The 17,937-nt window shown below is 44.6% G+C and overlaps 2 protein-coding genes across 3 annotated transcripts in view; both read right to left on the bottom strand.

The window, feature by feature from the left end:
* Positions 1–3,018, bottom strand: part of pemt (phosphatidylethanolamine N-methyltransferase) — an 87,552-nt gene extending 84,534 nt beyond the window's left edge. The window contains exons 1-2 of one of the 2 annotated variants that reach the window (XM_012823226.3): positions 2,756–3,018; positions 667–774 (exon numbers count right to left, since the gene is read on the bottom strand). In XM_012823226.3, the coding sequence (XP_012678680.1) occupies positions 667–774; positions 2,756–2,833 (186 nt within the window). In that variant the 5' untranslated portion in view covers positions 2,834–3,018. The remainder of the gene's footprint in view (positions 1–666; positions 775–2,755) is intronic. The other variant, XM_031568364.2, reaches the window with a different exon arrangement.
* Positions 3,019–13,040: 10,022 nt separating this feature from the next.
* snrnp25 (small nuclear ribonucleoprotein 25) lies at positions 13,041–14,154 on the bottom strand. Its single transcript, XM_012823227.2, has one exon. It carries the CDS (start codon positions 13,742–13,744, stop codon positions 13,253–13,255), a length of 492 nt encoding a protein of 163 aa, XP_012678681.1. The 5' UTR covers positions 13,745–14,154; the 3' UTR covers positions 13,041–13,252.
* Positions 14,155–17,937: the final 3,783 nt, after the last annotated feature.

The following is a 17,937-nucleotide window of genomic DNA, read 5'->3' as shown; positions in this document are numbered from 1 at the left end:
ATTACATTAGATCTGACCCACCACTGCCATAGACTGTTCCAGAAGAATAGGATTTGCATTAGCTGTGGACGCTACTACCACACATGGAGAAAGAAAAGAAACCTGTCTTTTCACGTCATAGAAAGAACTCTATTTCTATAACGGACCACACACTGAATGTTTTACATTTTGGCTATTACATAAGTGAACATGAATGTCCAGCGTGTCATGTGGGTGAGTCACTACTGAGCCACTATTGTCTTCTCTTAGCGACTGCAATCTTATTATAGTACCCGCTCATAAAGGTTCCCTATAGTCCCACTCCAGTGACATTGAACTTTATGTAATGCTTTACCCTGGTGTGGTGTTACCCTCACTCAGTGAGTTACCCTCGGTCAGTGAGTTACCATCACTCACTCACTCACTCACTCACTCACTCACTCACTCACTCACTCACTCACTCACTCACCTCACAAACCAAAGGATCAGGTTGAAGATGATGGTGATGATGGTGATGATGGCCACAAACACCACTTACTCATACATTCACACACACACCCTTGTTCTATATCCAGCCCTGCACAGAACACTGACTCACACCCCCCCGCCACCCACACACACACACACACCCACACACACACCCACACACACACCCACACACACACACACACACACACACACACTCACCACATTCCAGAAGAATGGGTTGAAGATGATGGCGATCACAGCCACACAGAACCTCGGTTCAAGCAGATTCACCAGCTGGAAGACGTTGAACAGGACGGACATGTCCACCTAAGAAGGACCAGAGGTCATCACAGGGGCAGAGAATTCATAGGCTATACCAGAGGTCAAAGGTCAAATCACATGCGTGTAACTGCAGACCATAAACCATCTCTATGGCAGCACAGATGAGGACAATGATCCATATCCATGGCAACACAGTAGTGCGTGTGTGATCGCAGCTCATCACCCAAGTCAGGCCTCCATAAGCCTCCATCTAGGGCAACTTCACAGGAGGTCTCTCCTCTGGGTCTACCATGTGATAGCCAAAGTGCCAAAAGATTTGGTGGAGAGTTATGAACAGTCAAGAAACAGGCTTTTAATCTTGCAGTGATGCGCATCAGGAGAGAGACTCAAAAGCTTCACCTATGTCTCCTCTGGACATCCATTGTAACATTTCAGTTTAAGTACCCTACATAGCATAAGGGGTGTCACGTTGACATGAATATGTATCAGTCTGCAACCTTTGTAGACGGGAAACTCCACAACATTTGTTCACGGGGGAAATTGATTAAGAGATCCAGCTGTGAGCAAGTGTCTCAGAGGCCTGCATTCATGGGGGTGGGGGTATAAGGAATATCAAAGAAACTTTGATATGACCAAGAGGGGGGGGGGGGGGGGGAGAACATTAATTCACAGCTCTCTCAGGTCATCTGATCTAACAGTATATTCAACCAAAAACTCTAAGTCCAATTAAAAGTAACAAATACAAATTCATTGGATTATTGTCAATCATTTTTAGCTCTGATCCCTAATTCTGATTGTTTCAACTCCTTCACATGTCAATGTACTCTTTAGTTGAGACTAGCACTAGCGAACGTGCAGCATCGTATTTGTGCTCGCGTTCAACAATCCCTTGCAGTTGCTCAGTCTGTGGGTCCCTTCTGACACAATGAGGTGACATAGTGAGGGAAGGGATGCTACAAAGCCAATTATAATTATGAGAAGAGTCTCGGTGCCTTCACTAAACACACATTTAAAACTAAATTAGATTGACTCTCCCTCCAAAATGTGTTTGGTGTTAACATGTTATCTCAAGATACCCTATAGGAAGCAGTGTGTACATATAAAATTAAACTCCACCAAGAGGTCAATATTATTTATCTAAACTCACAGGAGATCACACTGTTGCACATTTAAAAATAAAAGTGCTAACCACACTTCCACGCACTGATCTTGAATAAACACACAGCCTCCTAGACGACAGGATTGATTTCTATGTGAACTTAATGAACAGAAGCCTCCACTACTCCCAAAGGTGAGCTAATTTAGTACGTAGATGAGGCGAACGGGAGATCTGTACAGAGCTCTCATCTCGATGTCTTCAGCCAAATGAACCCGACACTTCCCTGTTGCACGGGCAAAGAATAGCGACTGCTTGGATGAACCCTTCACTTTGTAGAGAAACCGACAGATAGACATACAGAGGCAGATATTTATATGTATATTTATATGTAGGCATTAATGGTGGTAAATATAGGAGGGGAGGGCGTTTTTGTTTTTTGTTTAAAGATACAATGAAATATGTGTGTGGAAGCTGGGATGAAGCCGCAGAATGTGAAAACGTTCGAGGAGAATGTGTTACATTGAAATGCAGCTGGAAGTTTATAAACATAACGTTAGTAGCCTAATACACCGCTGACTAGCCTACTTGCACAGCTGATACCCTGTGTTATCATCCCTTGTAAATTGCATTGGAATAAAGGCGTCTGCAAAATGAATACACTTGAACTTTAAATCCCTTTGTCCAATGAGTGGAACTGTCACTCCTTCGGATAGGATTGCCACGCGGCCACAGCACCATGGCAACGGCAAGGGAATTAGGAGGAGAACTCAGCGTAACGTTTCGTACCGAAGTCTAAACCTTAGTAAAATATAACACAAATCGCCAATGATGACGTTACACATTAGACGTTACACCTTGTAAGCCCGTTATCCTTTTAGCACCAGCGATCAAACCATATCTTGATTCGGGCGGTTCAGTAAGCATTACCTTGGAGTAATCCACGTTATTGAGTCCTCCACAACAATCCAAGACAGGATTCTTGGACCTCTCGCAAGCTCCGCTCATGAAACTATAATAGCAGGCTGGGATATGAAAGCAGACCTCTGTACCAGAGTATGAAGCACGTTTAGATTTAATGGTAATTCAGAGTAATGAATTTAAATGAACTTAGACTTCTTAGCACGACTTAGTTGACAGTTCAGCAGACATGACAGTTTACCTCCGACCTTTAGACTTCGGCATTGTGGGTAATGTAGTTTAAATAGACTTCCCTCATTGGACGCACATGATGCATGTCTTGGAAATGTGGATAATGGACAACGCAAGAGAGAATGTTTTTGTGATGCTTTTCTTCTATCTCGTTTATATCATACGATAAGATAAACCAATGAAAATATTCTAATAAAAATGCATCCAGCTCCACAAAGGCATGAGCAGTGTACTAAGTTATGGACGTTATTCTGTAATTTGCTTCCCAAGGACTGGAAATATATTGTATATAGGATACAGTGAGCTGCATCATCTTTTAAGTTTATGGATGTTGAATTGTTTGTTTATAACAACGCTGCAAACAACAGCAATGGAGAGTCCCCCGACACTCCAGAGACTTTGTGTTGCGTGCATTGGTTGCTGCTGGGGGCAGTCAGTGGGGGTGAGGGGTTGGGGGGGCTGTGTGGCATGGGTTTCCCAGAATGCTGTGCGTGAGAGACCAGAGTCTCTTTCAATCTGCAGTGTCTGATGTTAGGGTGTGTGACACTTATCATTTTGTCCACATTTATTGCTGTTTGATGGCTTTGCGTTAAGTTAGTATATCTGTCACTGTCTTTGTTATGTCAACCTGCCTTCTGATTCTTCCTGTTATGTGTGGGATCTATAGCCCTGTCTATTACCGCGCACTTGTGCACTTCAAGCACTGACTTTCAGTGCTTAGGGCGTTCACACTGACAGAGCCAGCAGAATTCAGGGCACTGAAAGTACCCGGATGGCGCACTGCAAACGGTAAAAAAATGTAATGTAAAACGATGGACACTACTCGCCCTAAACGAGCGCCATCTTGGCTACGTAGCGGAAGAGGAGGAGCCCTTTCGGCAGCTTTTCAGTTTGGAAAAGTTGGCTGACTGACGCCTCGCAAATCACTTCAACCATTATTGCTGGTTACAATAACTGTGTTATCTGATAGTACAGTGTCTATTTCTCGGTAACTTTAAATAATCTAAGCGAGAAAACTCCAAAAAGATGTACATTTACATACAAAACACAGCCGTCAGCTGGGTTTGGTCCGCCATCTTTGTTTAAAATTTCCAGTTGGCCGGAGGAAGCTGACGCACAGATTTATGGGTAAAAGGCTCTCACATTTTCGTCAGTCAGTGTTCCATTTGAGACAACACTAATCAGCGACTAAACGCACTACAGATGTAAGTGCACTGTATTCAGTGGTGGAGGAAGTACTGAAGTTTAGTACTTGAGTAAAAGTACAAGTACCCAGGAAAATAAAAGTAAAAGTAAAAATACTACATCAACAATCCTACTTAAGTAAAAGTAAAAAGTACTTACTTTTAAATTTACTTTAAGTATTAACAGTAAAAGTACTCACGCAATGGCTTGTCTCTCAATGTCTAGGCTGTGCCATTTTGTAGCTACTGGTAATAAATGCCTCTACAGATGTCACTACTAGTAATAATTATAAGCAACAACATTTGTTAATTGGAAAGGTTGGTGTACTTATTGTGCCTACCATCTGTAATACTGTTCACACTATATCTTACAATTCTGCGGATGACAAGTTATCTACCAGGGATTATTTGCAAAGTTAATACCATTAAGCCAAACCAATAAAGACACCATGTGATATCTTTAAATCTTTTATTTTAATTGTAAACGTGTAAAAAAGGGAAACATGGAACATGAAAATCAAATGTAATTGTAAAACTGGACAGAACAAGGCACGCTAGCTTGACATAGCTAACCTACCAGCTTTATGTTACCACTACGTTAAATATATAATGAAGATACAATCATGTTTTTTGATGCTATTGCAGTATGTCAACATGCATTTCGCTAGATAAAATTATAATATCATGTCAGTAAACGAATTAAATACATATATCAATATTCAAAAGTCAGGGACATTAACTTAGCATAGCAATCACTCTGCTTACCTCGATATGCTACTTTAAATTTGAGGGCGAATTATTGAAGGCTAGCAACTCCTTTTTTTTGAGGGAGAGAGGAAACGCATTGAAACCTCCAGGAGTCATTCTTGGGGCCTTTGAACTCGAACATATCTTTTAAATAGGGCCATATCAGAGGGCTCAGTTCAGGCCGACTCTGGATCCATGTAGAATAGGCAGTAGTCAGGCTGTGTGTTGAATGTTCAGGTATAACAGACAAAGCTACCGCTAGTGCTGCTGCCAGACGCGCACTCTGATATCATTGGAGTTGATAGAGCCACCTGATTGGTTTAAACTTCCAAAACAGCAACGCAATCCATAGTTTTGTGTAGGCAACATTTTGGCGAAACTGTGTTCATAAAATGTAACGAGTAACAACACATATTGTAGAAATGTAGCGGAGTAAAAGTATAGATAATAGCTAAAAAATGTAATGGAGTAAAAGTAAAAAGTATGCACTATTATTTTTACTTAAGTAAAGTACAGATACGTAAACATTTACTTAAGTACAGTAACGAAGTAAAAATACTTTGTTACATTCCACCACTGACTGTATTGCAGTACACTGTATTGCAGTGTACTTCGTAAAGTGTTCGGTAATAGACACAGCTAGTGTTCTCTCTCTCGTTTTCTTCCTTTCTGTGTATCACAATAAAAGGCCTACGGACAGAAAAAGGAAACTTCCCGTTGTTTTTCTTTGAAGAACCCACCATCTGTAAAATATTTCCAGGCAACTTCTGTTATCTTTAGCATAAGCTATAGTATATGTTTGACAGACAGACACCTGTCAAGTTTAGACTTTGAAAAATAGAAATGGAGAGAGCAAAAGAGAGAGTAAAAGACTGACAGATGTATGGATGTGAGTGAGTGAATGAGTTAGTGATTTGTCAACAAAAATACTTTTTGTCATGTCAGTAAAACTTTATAATTGAAAATTGAGTGTTTCAGCGCCTGTTGGCGGAAAATATAATAAAAGGTGAGGAAATCATATGACTGAGGAAGAGGAGGAGGAAGATGGAGAGAGAGAGAGGAAATCATATGACTGAGGGAGAGACGGAGGAAGATGGAGAGAGAGAGAGGAAATCATATGACTGAGGGAGAGACGGAGGAAGATGGAGAGAGAGGGAGGAAATCATATGACTGAGGGAGAGACGAAGGAAGATGGAGAGAGAGGGAGAGGAAATCATATGACTGAGGGAGAGACGGAGGAAGATGGAGAGAGAGAGAGAGAGAGGAAATCATATGACTGAGGGAGAGACGGAGGAAGATGGAGAGAGAGAGAGAGGAAATCATATGACTGAGGGAGAGACGGAGGAAGATGGAGAGAGAGAGAGCTTGTGTGTGTGTGTGAAAGAGAGAGAGAGAGATAGCACAAGAAGGAAAAAGAAAGGGTGGTAATTGTCGAAACTGGAGATTTAGGGTGTGTTTGACAACTAAGGTGAAAGATGTAAATTGAGATATATCTTTGAAGTGCTTCCCCACTAACACACTAACCCTGCTCCATCCCATTCGCTCTCTCTCTCCCTCCCTCCTCCTCTTACTCAATTATAACATGTGTTAACAATCCCAGCTCCACTTGTCTGAACAGCGACCCTCCCTCACCCACTAGCAGCCACCCCCCCCCCCCCCCCCCCCCCCCCCCCCCCCCCCCCACTCCGGCCCCCCCCCACTCCCACTCCCGCCCCCCTCACTCCCACTCCCACTCCCCCTCAGCCATCACCACCCCCTGCCATTAGCTGGATGTGGCTAAATGTGGAACCCACTCTCTACATGATGGACAGAACATTCACACCGACGGGCCCTAATGGAATGACAGATTAAAGCCGAATGAGAATCACAGAGAGGCATTAGCGGGACCGGTTGCCGCTATCCGCGAGCGAGCGAGCAAGGCCAGACAAGCGCCTTCACACGCATTGCCACTGCATTAAGCCATTTGGCCGCTGCCGTCTTTTCACACAGCACGGATAACACAATGCATCTCAATCACTCGTCTGCACATTACCACAGATGCTGAGCGGGGCCCATTCATGAGCAATCAGGGGGCCTGAAACAGGAGCTGAGCCAAGCCCAGCGTGAGTTCACCTGCGCTGGGCTTGATGACTCCTGACTGCGGCCCGACTGTGTCCAGAGCCACGCAGACTTAATGGGGCTCGTTTAGAGGATGATGAGGGTGACGGCAGGCAGGGCCTCATCAGTCAGATTCAGAAATACTCCCCCCCAAACACACACACCCCTGAAAGAGCCGCAGAGAGCTCAAAGACATGAATACAGATAAATACATTTTTAGCTCCATTCTTCCCTGAGAAATGGCACAGTGGCAGAAGTGGGTCTATATATAGCCTTGCAGAGCGCTGAGGCGTCTTATTGTTCCCCATGACTGCGCTCCTCAGGTGGTCGTCCTGCACAGGTGCACAGCCAGACGGAGTAATATCAGCTCGTTAGATGCCCGTGTGTCACCGATGACTGGTAAAAAGTAACAGGTGTGACCCCTCCCATGGCAAATAAAGAAGGGGAGAATGAGTGGGGGGATGTGAGGGCAGCCATTTTGTTCTGAGGTGTGTTACGACCCTGGCGGGTCTAGGCCCCGCCCCCATGATAGTTGCATGTCTGTTCTGTCTCTCTAAAGCAGGTGATTGGGAACAGGTGTAGCAAGTGATGGGACACAGGTGTAGCAGTGATTGGATGGGCTACAAAAGCCCTAATCAGACTGCATTCGGGAGAGCGTTGGATTGGAGTTTTGGATTGGGTCGTTGGTGTTTGGATAGGAATTGGATTTGTGGATACTCGTTGGATTTTGGATTGTCGTCGTCGTCGTCGTTTGCTTTATATTACCATTTAACTGACTTTACATTACATCTTTTGTTTCTCTCCACAACACTGACATTCACCACACGTTTTCCTATAATTAATAGAAAAATATATACTTGTAACCCTTAATAAATAACTTATTATTATTATTATATCATAAATTCTGCGTGGCTTCCCCTTTATGTTTCGTGCCCGTGAGCTGGGTTCGTTACAGGTGTGTGTGGTGTGAGAGGAGGCACGGCTGTTTAAGGAGGATCTCTTAAGTGACCCAGGGCAGGCACACCAGATTGCTGATCTCTGGAAAAGTCTCTGTGAATTAGAGCAGGGAAATAAAGATGGATCCAGAAATGAAGAAGAATGAAAACTGATTCAAAAATAAAGATGGCTATCAGCAATAGAGCAAGAGACACAGAATGATGATAATATCAGACAAGTCTGCTGCTTTTACTCAAAATGAGCCAAAACAGCATATAATTACCAGTGATTCAACATTGATTTCCTGAAGCTATATAAGGCATGCATAATGTATCAATGTATAGCCAGTCCATATACAGTATTGTTTGATTGTTTCATTTATTTACAGTTGAAAGATACCTTGGTAAAAAAGGCTAGCAGGGTCTGTAAAATGATGAAAGAGCTGTGTAGAGAAACATGTGAAAAGCAGCTTCAGTGGCTGCTGACGGTGTGACTAATGCATCATTTATTCGGCAGGGAGAAAACTATTGACGGTGTGTGACTAATGCACCATTTATTCGGCGGGGAGAAAACTACTTCAAGTGTCCAAGCTGCATAGCAGGGACTCTAAGGACTCGTGGAGAATGTGTGTGTGAAAGAAAGAAAGAAAGAAAGAAAGAAAGAAAGAAAGAAAGAAAGAAAGAGAGAAAGAAAGAGAGAAAAGAGTGTGGGTGAGAGAGGGAGAGGGTGAAATGAAGAAAGGGAGAGCTTTATAAATAAAAGTGGAACAGAGATTTTGTCAGGTGAGGTAAGGATAAGTAGCCCATATGTATAGTCCTTGATAGCAGCAGGGGGGTGGATCAGTGAAATACATTATGTGAAATGAACACTGTTACGCCTCTCTACAGTATACACCCACACTGGCTTTGCAGTGGCAGTGCAGCAGCCTTTGGGAGGTGAATGGGCATAATTAGCTTGATTGTTCACACCTGAATATTGTGTTAAAGGTCACAGGTCACACATATGTGTTTGTCACATGTAGTAGCCAATATTTATGCCACTGTTGCAACTGTTGGATCGCAGTCTGCTCTTGGGTCTTAACTATCCTGAGGCCTCAGGGTCCACCCTGATGATCTGCTACACCACCGCTGCCACCCTGAAGATCACCACCGCTGCCACCCTGAGGATCTGCTACACCACCGCTGCCACCCTGAAGATCACCACCGCTGCCACCCTGAGGGTCACCACCGCTGCCACCCTGAGGGTCACCACCGCTGCCACCCTGAAGATCTGCTACACCACCGCTGCCGCCCTGAGGATCTGCTTCTCCACCGCTGCCGCCCTGAGGATCTGCTTCTCCACCGCTGCCACTCTGAGGATCTGCTTCACCACCGCTGCCACCCTGAGGGTCTGCTTCACCACCGCTGCCACCCTGAAGATCACCACCGCTGCCAGCCTGAGGATCTGCTTCTCCACCGCTGCCACCCTGAGGATCTGCTTCTCCACCGCTGCCAGCCTGAGGGGTCGTCCACGTGTTTCCGACAGCTGAGACCAGATCAGTTGTCGATGACCTGTACCAGAGGACCAGAGACACCAGCTGCAGGAGCTACTGGAGCGGTTCTTCGGCCAGAGACGAGGACCGTACACGCACCAACCTGCCAGAGATGAGGACTGGAAACGTACCAACCTGCCAGGAACGAGGACTGGAAACGCACCAACCTGGTCCAGCATAGACATCGACACTGGAGATGCATGCCCCATCCACCTTTGCCCTTGTCACCTGCCCTTAGCTAAGCGAGCAGCCGCTACACAGAAAATCCAGGAGATGGCAGAATCCGGAGTCATTGAACCCAACAGCAGTCCCTGGGCTAAGTTCACTGACCTGGTGAAGAAGAAAGATGGCCCCTGGTATTTTTGCGCAGACTACCGCCTCCTCAACAAAATAACTCACAAAGACTCCTACCCGCTGCCACGTGACGAAGATGCCCTTGACCACATGTAACCCTTGACCACATATGACCCTTGTTGCCCTTGACCACATGTAACCCTTATTGCCCTTGACCACATATTATCCTTGACCACATGTAACCCTTGACCACATATTGCCCTTGTTGCCCTTGACCACATGTAGCCCTTATTGCCCTGGACCACATGTAGCCCTTGTTGCCCTTGACCACATGTAGCCCTTGACCATATGTAGCCCTTGTTGCCCTTGACCACATGTAACCCTTGTTGCCCTTGACCACATGTAGCCCTTGTTGCCCTTGACCACATGTAGCCCTTGTTGCCCTTGACCACATGTAACCCTTGTTGCCCTTGACCACATGTAACCCTTGACCACATGTAGCCCTTATTGCCCTTGACCACATATTATCCTTGACCACATGTAGCCCTTGACCACATGTAGCCCTTATTGCCCTTGACCACATATTATCCTTGACCACATGTAGCCCTTGTTGCCCTTGACCACATGTAACCCTTGTTGCCCTTGACCACATGTAACCCTTGTTGCCCTTGACCACATGTAGCCCTTGACCACATGTAACCCTTGACCACATGTAACCCTTGACCACATATTGCCCTTGACCACATGTTGCCCTTGATCACATGTTGCCCTTGACCACATATAGCCCTTGACCACATGTAGCCACGTACCGCTGGTTCAGCTCCCTCGATGTACACAGCAGCAGCGACAGCAGCCTCCAGGTTCCAGTAGCATCAACAGCGGTCTCCAAGCAACAGCAGCAGCAGCAGTCAGTGACAACCGTGGATGGGAATTCATAAATCCCCAGCAGCTGCGAGGAGACCGGAGCCAGGGTCTCATCTTCTCCCGTGTCCAGAGCCAGGGTCTCACCCTCTCCCGGGTCCAGAGCCAGGGTCTCATCCTCTCCCGGGTCCAGAGCCAGGGTCTCATCCTCTCCCGGGTCCAGGCTTGGGTGGGGGCGGGCCAACGACCACCATGGGTCGGTCCATGTATCACTGAGAGACTGTCTGACGTGCGTATAGATCAGACTGATCAGAAAGATCAGGGCGGTGGTACTCCACTGAGACCGGCTTGCCCCCTCCCGGGCCTGGGCTCGGGAGGGAGACATCCGTCGGAGACTGAGGCTTCACCTCCTTTGTCATGTCGTGATATAGATCTGTCTGCCATTCCTGGCCTTCTGTATCCGTGTTTCCTGCTGAATGTGCTTCGAAATAAAAGGCTCAAGGCCAACCAGAGCTTTCTCTTTATCAAATAACCCAGCTCTGACGCTACAATGTACTGCCGTCCCAAACAAACTTATAGGGTAGGGGATTTATTACCAAAACTCTGCCATGTCGAGTTCAAACTAAAGCATTATGAATGCCTCAACTCCCCTTCCTTCCTTAGTTGTTGGGGAAAAAAACAACTCTGAAAGGAAAACATGTCTAAGCTGTTTGTTTTGAAATAGGAAAGTCATTGAGTGCATAACCAACCGACATGAATCAGTCTGTCTCTCTCTCTTTCTCTCTCTCTTTCTCTCTCTCTCTCTCTTGTTTCTCTCTGAACTGAGAACAGACAGCAGGCTGTCACAGGGTCTCTGGTCTCCTGTATCTCGTGGTGGAGTCTCTGACGCTCCTGCTGCTCTGGAGAGGAGAACTTGTGACCAGACAGCACAGCCTCCCCTGGGCTCGAAGCTCTAGCGCTGCTGAAGTAACGACCAGCCAGGACGTGACTTTCTATGCCACACCTATCGCTACAGTTACGTAAACACAAGTCCGTTTTAGCAAGCACAGTGAATGTCAGATGGTATACTTACACTATTTACACATAGTAGTTACAACATTTCCAATCATGACAAGCACACTAAAAGTAAAGAAAGCCACTTCAGTTGGTGCACTTGAAACCCACTTTGAATACAGTTGTGGAGAGATTGAAGAAGTTTACCTGAGGCCCCAGAAGTTTGTAAGTTCACTGTGTGAGGTGAGGTGGAGTGATGTCACCAAAGGGCCAGTGTTTCAGATGTGTCTCTGGTGCCCTGATTCTTCGTCAGATCAGATCATGGCCGCATTTTCTTCAGTGGCACCACCCATTTCAGTTAGATGTTTAAGAGGCTAGCAGGGCTGCTATGAAACCAGCTTACATAGGATGCATATAAATAGCAGTATCCGTGGCAACGTGAATAGGTGGCATTAGATACCTCAAGGTGCTCCACCTAAGCGCTAGGAGGACCCGATAAACTGTACTTGTGCTCCCCTACTAAAACTACCTCTGACTCACCACATGTAAAGCATCAGTATACACTTACATAGTATGTACATTGACATCTAATTAAGTGCTGTTGTAACAATCCTCATGATTCATCCAAAAGTAATTATGTGTTTGTGACTGTGATGCCCAAACTGTTTACAGTTATCAGAAGAGGAAGCGGTGTTGTGCAGTTGTACTTGTAATCCAAGATGATTCCCCTAATTACTTTGACTACATCCATGATATTATTTATGCATGTACTGCATGTTATAGATTACTTCATGTTGTCCTGCAGTGCTCCAGTATAGGCTCTATTGCTGGGAGTAAAGATGAGGAGGTGAGCGTGTCCAATAGAGGAGGCCTTGGCGTCTCCCATGCACACAGAGAAAAACGGAATCAGGTCAGGCATTGAGAATGGGGCGATGGAGATTCTGAAAGTGTGCTCCCAAACTCACAGGAGTTCTACTGCGTGTTCTCATGCACAGACCTTTCTACTTAGAACATGGGTGTTTTCATGTTTTTCGACAAGGATAAATAGAACCTTTACAACTCTAGATATATATTTTGTTCGATAAGAGAGTACAAAAAAGATGTTCTTTATTTGATATACTGTACAGGTGTTCCACTGATTCAAATCAATTGTTAATAGAAGTTATGAGTGTGATTGTGTTTATTCTTTGTGTGCTAAGAGGAATTGTATACCGTGGATTGTGAATGTCTAAAAAATAATTCAAATCAAAGATGTGAGAAATTATAGATGCTTCATTATTTGTCATTAACTTCTCCAGCTTGCAGTTGCCTTTTAATGTGACTTACATGAATATCAAGCTACACAAAGAAGGAATAACATGTCATGGCAGGCACATTAATTTGCTTATTTATGGACCAAAATGAGTCACTGAAAGTGAAATGAAAGTTAAGGTCTTTTAATTAAACAAGGACAAATGCGATGCTGTTTTGCATTAAAAACCATGAAGAATATTGTGCGATACAGATCAAGTCCAGAGGTGACGCGACAGTAAGGGGTGAGAAATACACCTCGGAAAACACACAAAGATGCGAGGTAGCCAAAAAAACTAGATAATTTGTATATCCTAAACACGAAAGAAATTTGCATTGCAATCATTTTTTCCTCAGCTTCTTGACAAATGTCACCTCGTCTCTGTTTTTGATCCCATAATCTTTCAATTTCTTTCCGTCTTCGTCCATTTTTTCGCCATTAAAGACTAAATTAAATGTTCTCCATACGTATCTCCAGCTTATGTGTTTGATGCCTCCTTCGCGTTGCTGTTTGAGTTCGAGGTACCTGCGGATGGCTTTCTTCAGGTGGAGCACTGTTGCCTGTTGCACAACCACAATGGGCATGACCTCCCCGTCCGCCTTCGATACTCGCACAGTCATAGCCTGACCGTACTCAAGAGCAACCTGCGAGTTCACCTCTTCTAGGGTCACCTGGATTGGGAGGTCGCAGAGCAGAGGGTCCTGAACGATCAGAGCCAGTCCTTCCTCAAAGATGTCTAAAATTTCCGAGTGCGGTAGCTCTTCCTCGTCCTCTTCTTCTTTAAGATGCTCAATCATATCTCCTTCTTCAGGAGGGCTACTGACATCCGTCATGTTTAACGTCCGTCCCGTATTGCAAACACAGGTTCACGGGTTGACACTTCACCCACGTTACCAAAAACAATCTAAAAACATTCTCGCCACAGCGTCCAAGAAACACTATTGTTTAACTGTACTGTAGTGTTATCTGCGAGTTGCTGTAAGTAAAGTTAGCTAACAAGTCGGTCCACAATCGAACTTTGGAGCATAGCTAACCATCTAACAGTTCAGGTTCTGTCAGTAACTGGCTTAATTAACACTTTTCATACGTATGTTCCCTTCTCCAGCTTGAGCAACAATATTTTCTTATTAAGTGATTACTTTCGCGTTTGTGTAATCTAGCAACTAAGATTTCGGATAGCAAAACACTAGCTGCATGAAATCTTCTTCTATGAATATACCGGCGTTCTGCAAACGAACACAAATGGTACATCGCGCCACCTATTGAGATGGAGTAAAAAGCTGGATCACAAAACGGTGAGTTTCGCAGGGAAAGAAGTCCCAAAGTCCATAGAGTATGGATCATCATGCATGCATCATGTGTTTAAGCTCAATCCACAACAGTGTGTGATGCATATGAGGTTCGTGCAACAGTGCTTCCCTTAATCCCAAATAATAATAATAATATATATATATATATATTTATTCATACATCTGCTGTGATTGGACTCAAGTTTGGTGCGGTTTGAGTTTGACCAAGAGGAGCGGAGGAGTGTGAAAGAGACAGGCGATGTGACCTCTTCGGGGGTCACGCTACACATGTTGGGTTCAGACACGTGTAGAGATGCACCCCTCCAGGGGTTTGGGGTGCGCTGTGTGTGTGTGTGCGTGTGTGTGTGTGTGAGAGTGTGTGTGTGTGTGTGTGTGTGTGCGTGTGTGCGTGTGTGTGTGTGTGTGTGTGTGTGAGAGTAAGTGTGTGCGTGTGTGTGTGTGTGTGTGTGAGAGAGTGTGTGTGTGTGCTCACGGGGGCGGTCAGTGTGTGTGTGTACAGGTAACCCTAGGAGATTAGGTACAGGGTTAGGACAGCAAATTGAACATAAAGACACTTAAACACGGACAACACAACAACAAAAAACGTGACGTCGTTAAAAAACACAAGGGCAGAAAACGTGATTGAAAGCTTCTGATAACCACTCCCCCCGACTACACACACACACACATCGAGACTCAGTTTCCCTCTTTCTTTCTCCCTCTCTCACCCCCACCCAACCACACACATGCTTACCCCCCCCCCCCCCCTCCATCCCATACAAATTTTTCACCTGTTTTGGCCAAAAGCAGCATTTTTTTCTCCTTCTGCCTCTTTTTCTCTCTGTATTGTGCTGCACTGTTGATACTGATGCAGTAGCCAGTGGTGCCCCCAACCTGTATGTCAAATCTGCACACTGCTTACCCTAGCAGCCCCACACTGCTTACCCACTCAGGGGCATAACTATAGGGGGTGCAGCAGGTGCGGCTGCACCTGGGCCCGTGGGGTGTCGGGGCCCGTAGCCGGGCCCATAGATATACACGCGTCACTCGACGGGCCCCCTCTATCCAAATACAGCGACAGGAGTCGCATATCGGGCCCACCCTCAATCTCAGTACAGCGTAATATTTTCTCGGATATGCTTACGTTCAAATACGCGCTGTCAGAACACTTTTAGCAGTGTCAAATGCTATATATACACTTGAAAGGGCAAACTTATCTCAGTCGTGGTGGTTATAATTTTTGGGGGAAAAGTAGCAATTTATAACAAAATCATATGCTTATCCTACATACACTATAGAAACTATCAAAACACTATTCAATTAAATGAATAAGTTCTTATTTTCTTTGGTATTTTTGTGATTAGCAATGATGATTGCTGGGTAATATGTATGTTGTTGTCCAATGTCAAGTCTCTATTTGATCATGTGACAATACAATACGCTATAGTTAAACCAATTCTGATAACCTAGGTCTGAAGGTCTGATAACCTAGTTCATTGAGCACTGCACAGCACAACTTTACTCGTAAGTCGTAACAATGCCTTTTAAGCACAAGAGTGGAAGTAGAAAAGGGCAAGAGAAAAAAGAACAGGAGGAGAAGGCGGCAAAGCTGCCTAAATTAGATTATTTTGGCTTTTTAACTAGCCGTCAACTAGTCGCCAGCCCACAGAGTCAGCAGTGCAGCGGTTTAGCTGGGATCAGAATCGCTGCTTCTGCCCTCAGTGGTGTGTCAGCAACCATGCAACAGTTAACAATTTTTACGGTAAGAAATATTCCTGCTGAGAGTCAAACAAGACTTAGTTCATTGTGTACACACCCATCGCTTCTGAAATATGTAAGGTTGATTAATTAAACACTATTTATATCGATAACAAACACCTTTGATTAGCGTTTTTTAGACGCTGTTGTGGAAGTAGGGAACGCTACGATTTTTTTTTTTAAGCGTTCACTAGGGGGGCCCGTCATAATATCTTGCACCTGGGCCCGTCGTTACTACGTTACGCCACTGCCCACACTGCTTACCCTAACAGCCCCACACTGCTTACCCTAGCAGCCCCACACTGCCTACCCTAGCAGCCCCACACTGCTTACCCTAGCAGCCCCTCACTGCCTAACCTAGCAGCCGCACACGGCAGGCTGGCAGTTTTGTTTAGATTAGTAGCATTTTGAAGGGAGTAGTGAACGTGAATCGGAATGGCGGAAGCGAAATGCAATAAGATGATGGACTAATGGACTAATAATATCCAGTAATAATAATGATGTCAAAATGTTTGAAATACAAAAAAAGAAAGCAATATAGTTTAATTTAACTTTTTAACGCAAAACAAAAGGCGGTGGAGCCTAGCTTAGCCGTCACTGAGTTAGCATAGTTGTATATTTGTGGATATGTGTGCACATGCAAGAATGTGCGCCTGTGTGCACATGTATAATCCTGTGTTTGTGTTTCTGTGTTTCTGTGTTTCTGTGTGTGTGTTTGTGTGCACACACACTGTATGCAATATGTGTTATCCTCCCCCTTATGTGCAGCGGTTCTGCTTAAGGTTTCTTCCTGATTAACAGGGAGTTTTTTCCTTCCCCTGTCGCCATTGTGCTTGCTCTAAGGGGGTTAAGGCATTGGGCTCTGTAAAGCGCCTTGAGACTTTGTTTTGCCGCTATAGAAATATATATTTTTTTATTTAATTGAAATGTGTGTGTGTTTGTGAATGTGTGTGTGTGTGCATGTTTATGTGTATGTGTGTTGTGTGAATGCCATGTTATAGTTGCTCAGGGATATTAGGGGATCCAGCAGTGGAACAACAGCTCCTTGTGGCTCAGACACACACACACACACACAAGGGCACATGTGGGCACACGTGGCCAAACACACACACACACACACACACACACACACACACACACACACACACACACACACACTCTGACAGGGAGGGGAGAGAGTCCTGCATGAATGAAAGCACGTGCGGAGAGCAGAGGAAGAGACCACACACACACACACACACACACACACACACACTCTCCTCTTATAAGAAACCAAGCTCAGAGCTATTCTGGTGTCTGCCAAGTCTCTTGATCACTGCCACACACAATACCGCACCTGATGAATTAAATGGTCACTAGAAGAAAGATCAATAAAATGACTCAGACCCACCATGAGATCCATAATAAAGACAACCACGTGTCATAACATGTTTATTACTCATTAGTCAAGTTTTCTTTGGCATTCTACATGACAAGTATGCAAGTATGCATGTAACCGTAGGCCTCAGCACCCGCATCCAGACAGATACATGCATGCCAGTAATAAATGTTATGAAGTATTCATAATACATCATAGCATCTGACGTAAGTCTATATCTATGAATAGACATGACTGTACTCCTAAAGCATTATGATGTTTCAGTAACAGCCCGACACAGCTTTTGTTATGAAAGCTTGTATTATAATAATAATATAATTGTAATAATAATTGTCAGACTCTCTACCTTCAAGAAGCTTTTGAAGACCCAACTCTTCAGAGAGCACTTCCCTTCCTAACTGGCACCTTGACTAGTGCTTAACTTGCACTTACAGCAGTTACATTCCTGCACTTCTTTTTCTTCTTTTTCTTTTCGTTTTTCTATTTCTTATGTAAAGTGGTATTTATTGTTACACCAGGTTTTTTTATTGCTCTTAGCTTGACTGTTCTCTCCCTTGTACGTCACTTTGGACAAAAGCGTCTGCTAAATGTAATCACACAA

Source organism: Clupea harengus, chromosome 1, assembly GCF_900700415.2.
Source record: "Clupea harengus chromosome 1, Ch_v2.0.2, whole genome shotgun sequence".
Classification (NCBI taxonomy): Eukaryota; Metazoa; Chordata; class Actinopteri; order Clupeiformes; family Clupeidae; genus Clupea; species Clupea harengus.
This window is presented reverse-complemented; position numbering and strand designations above follow the sequence as displayed.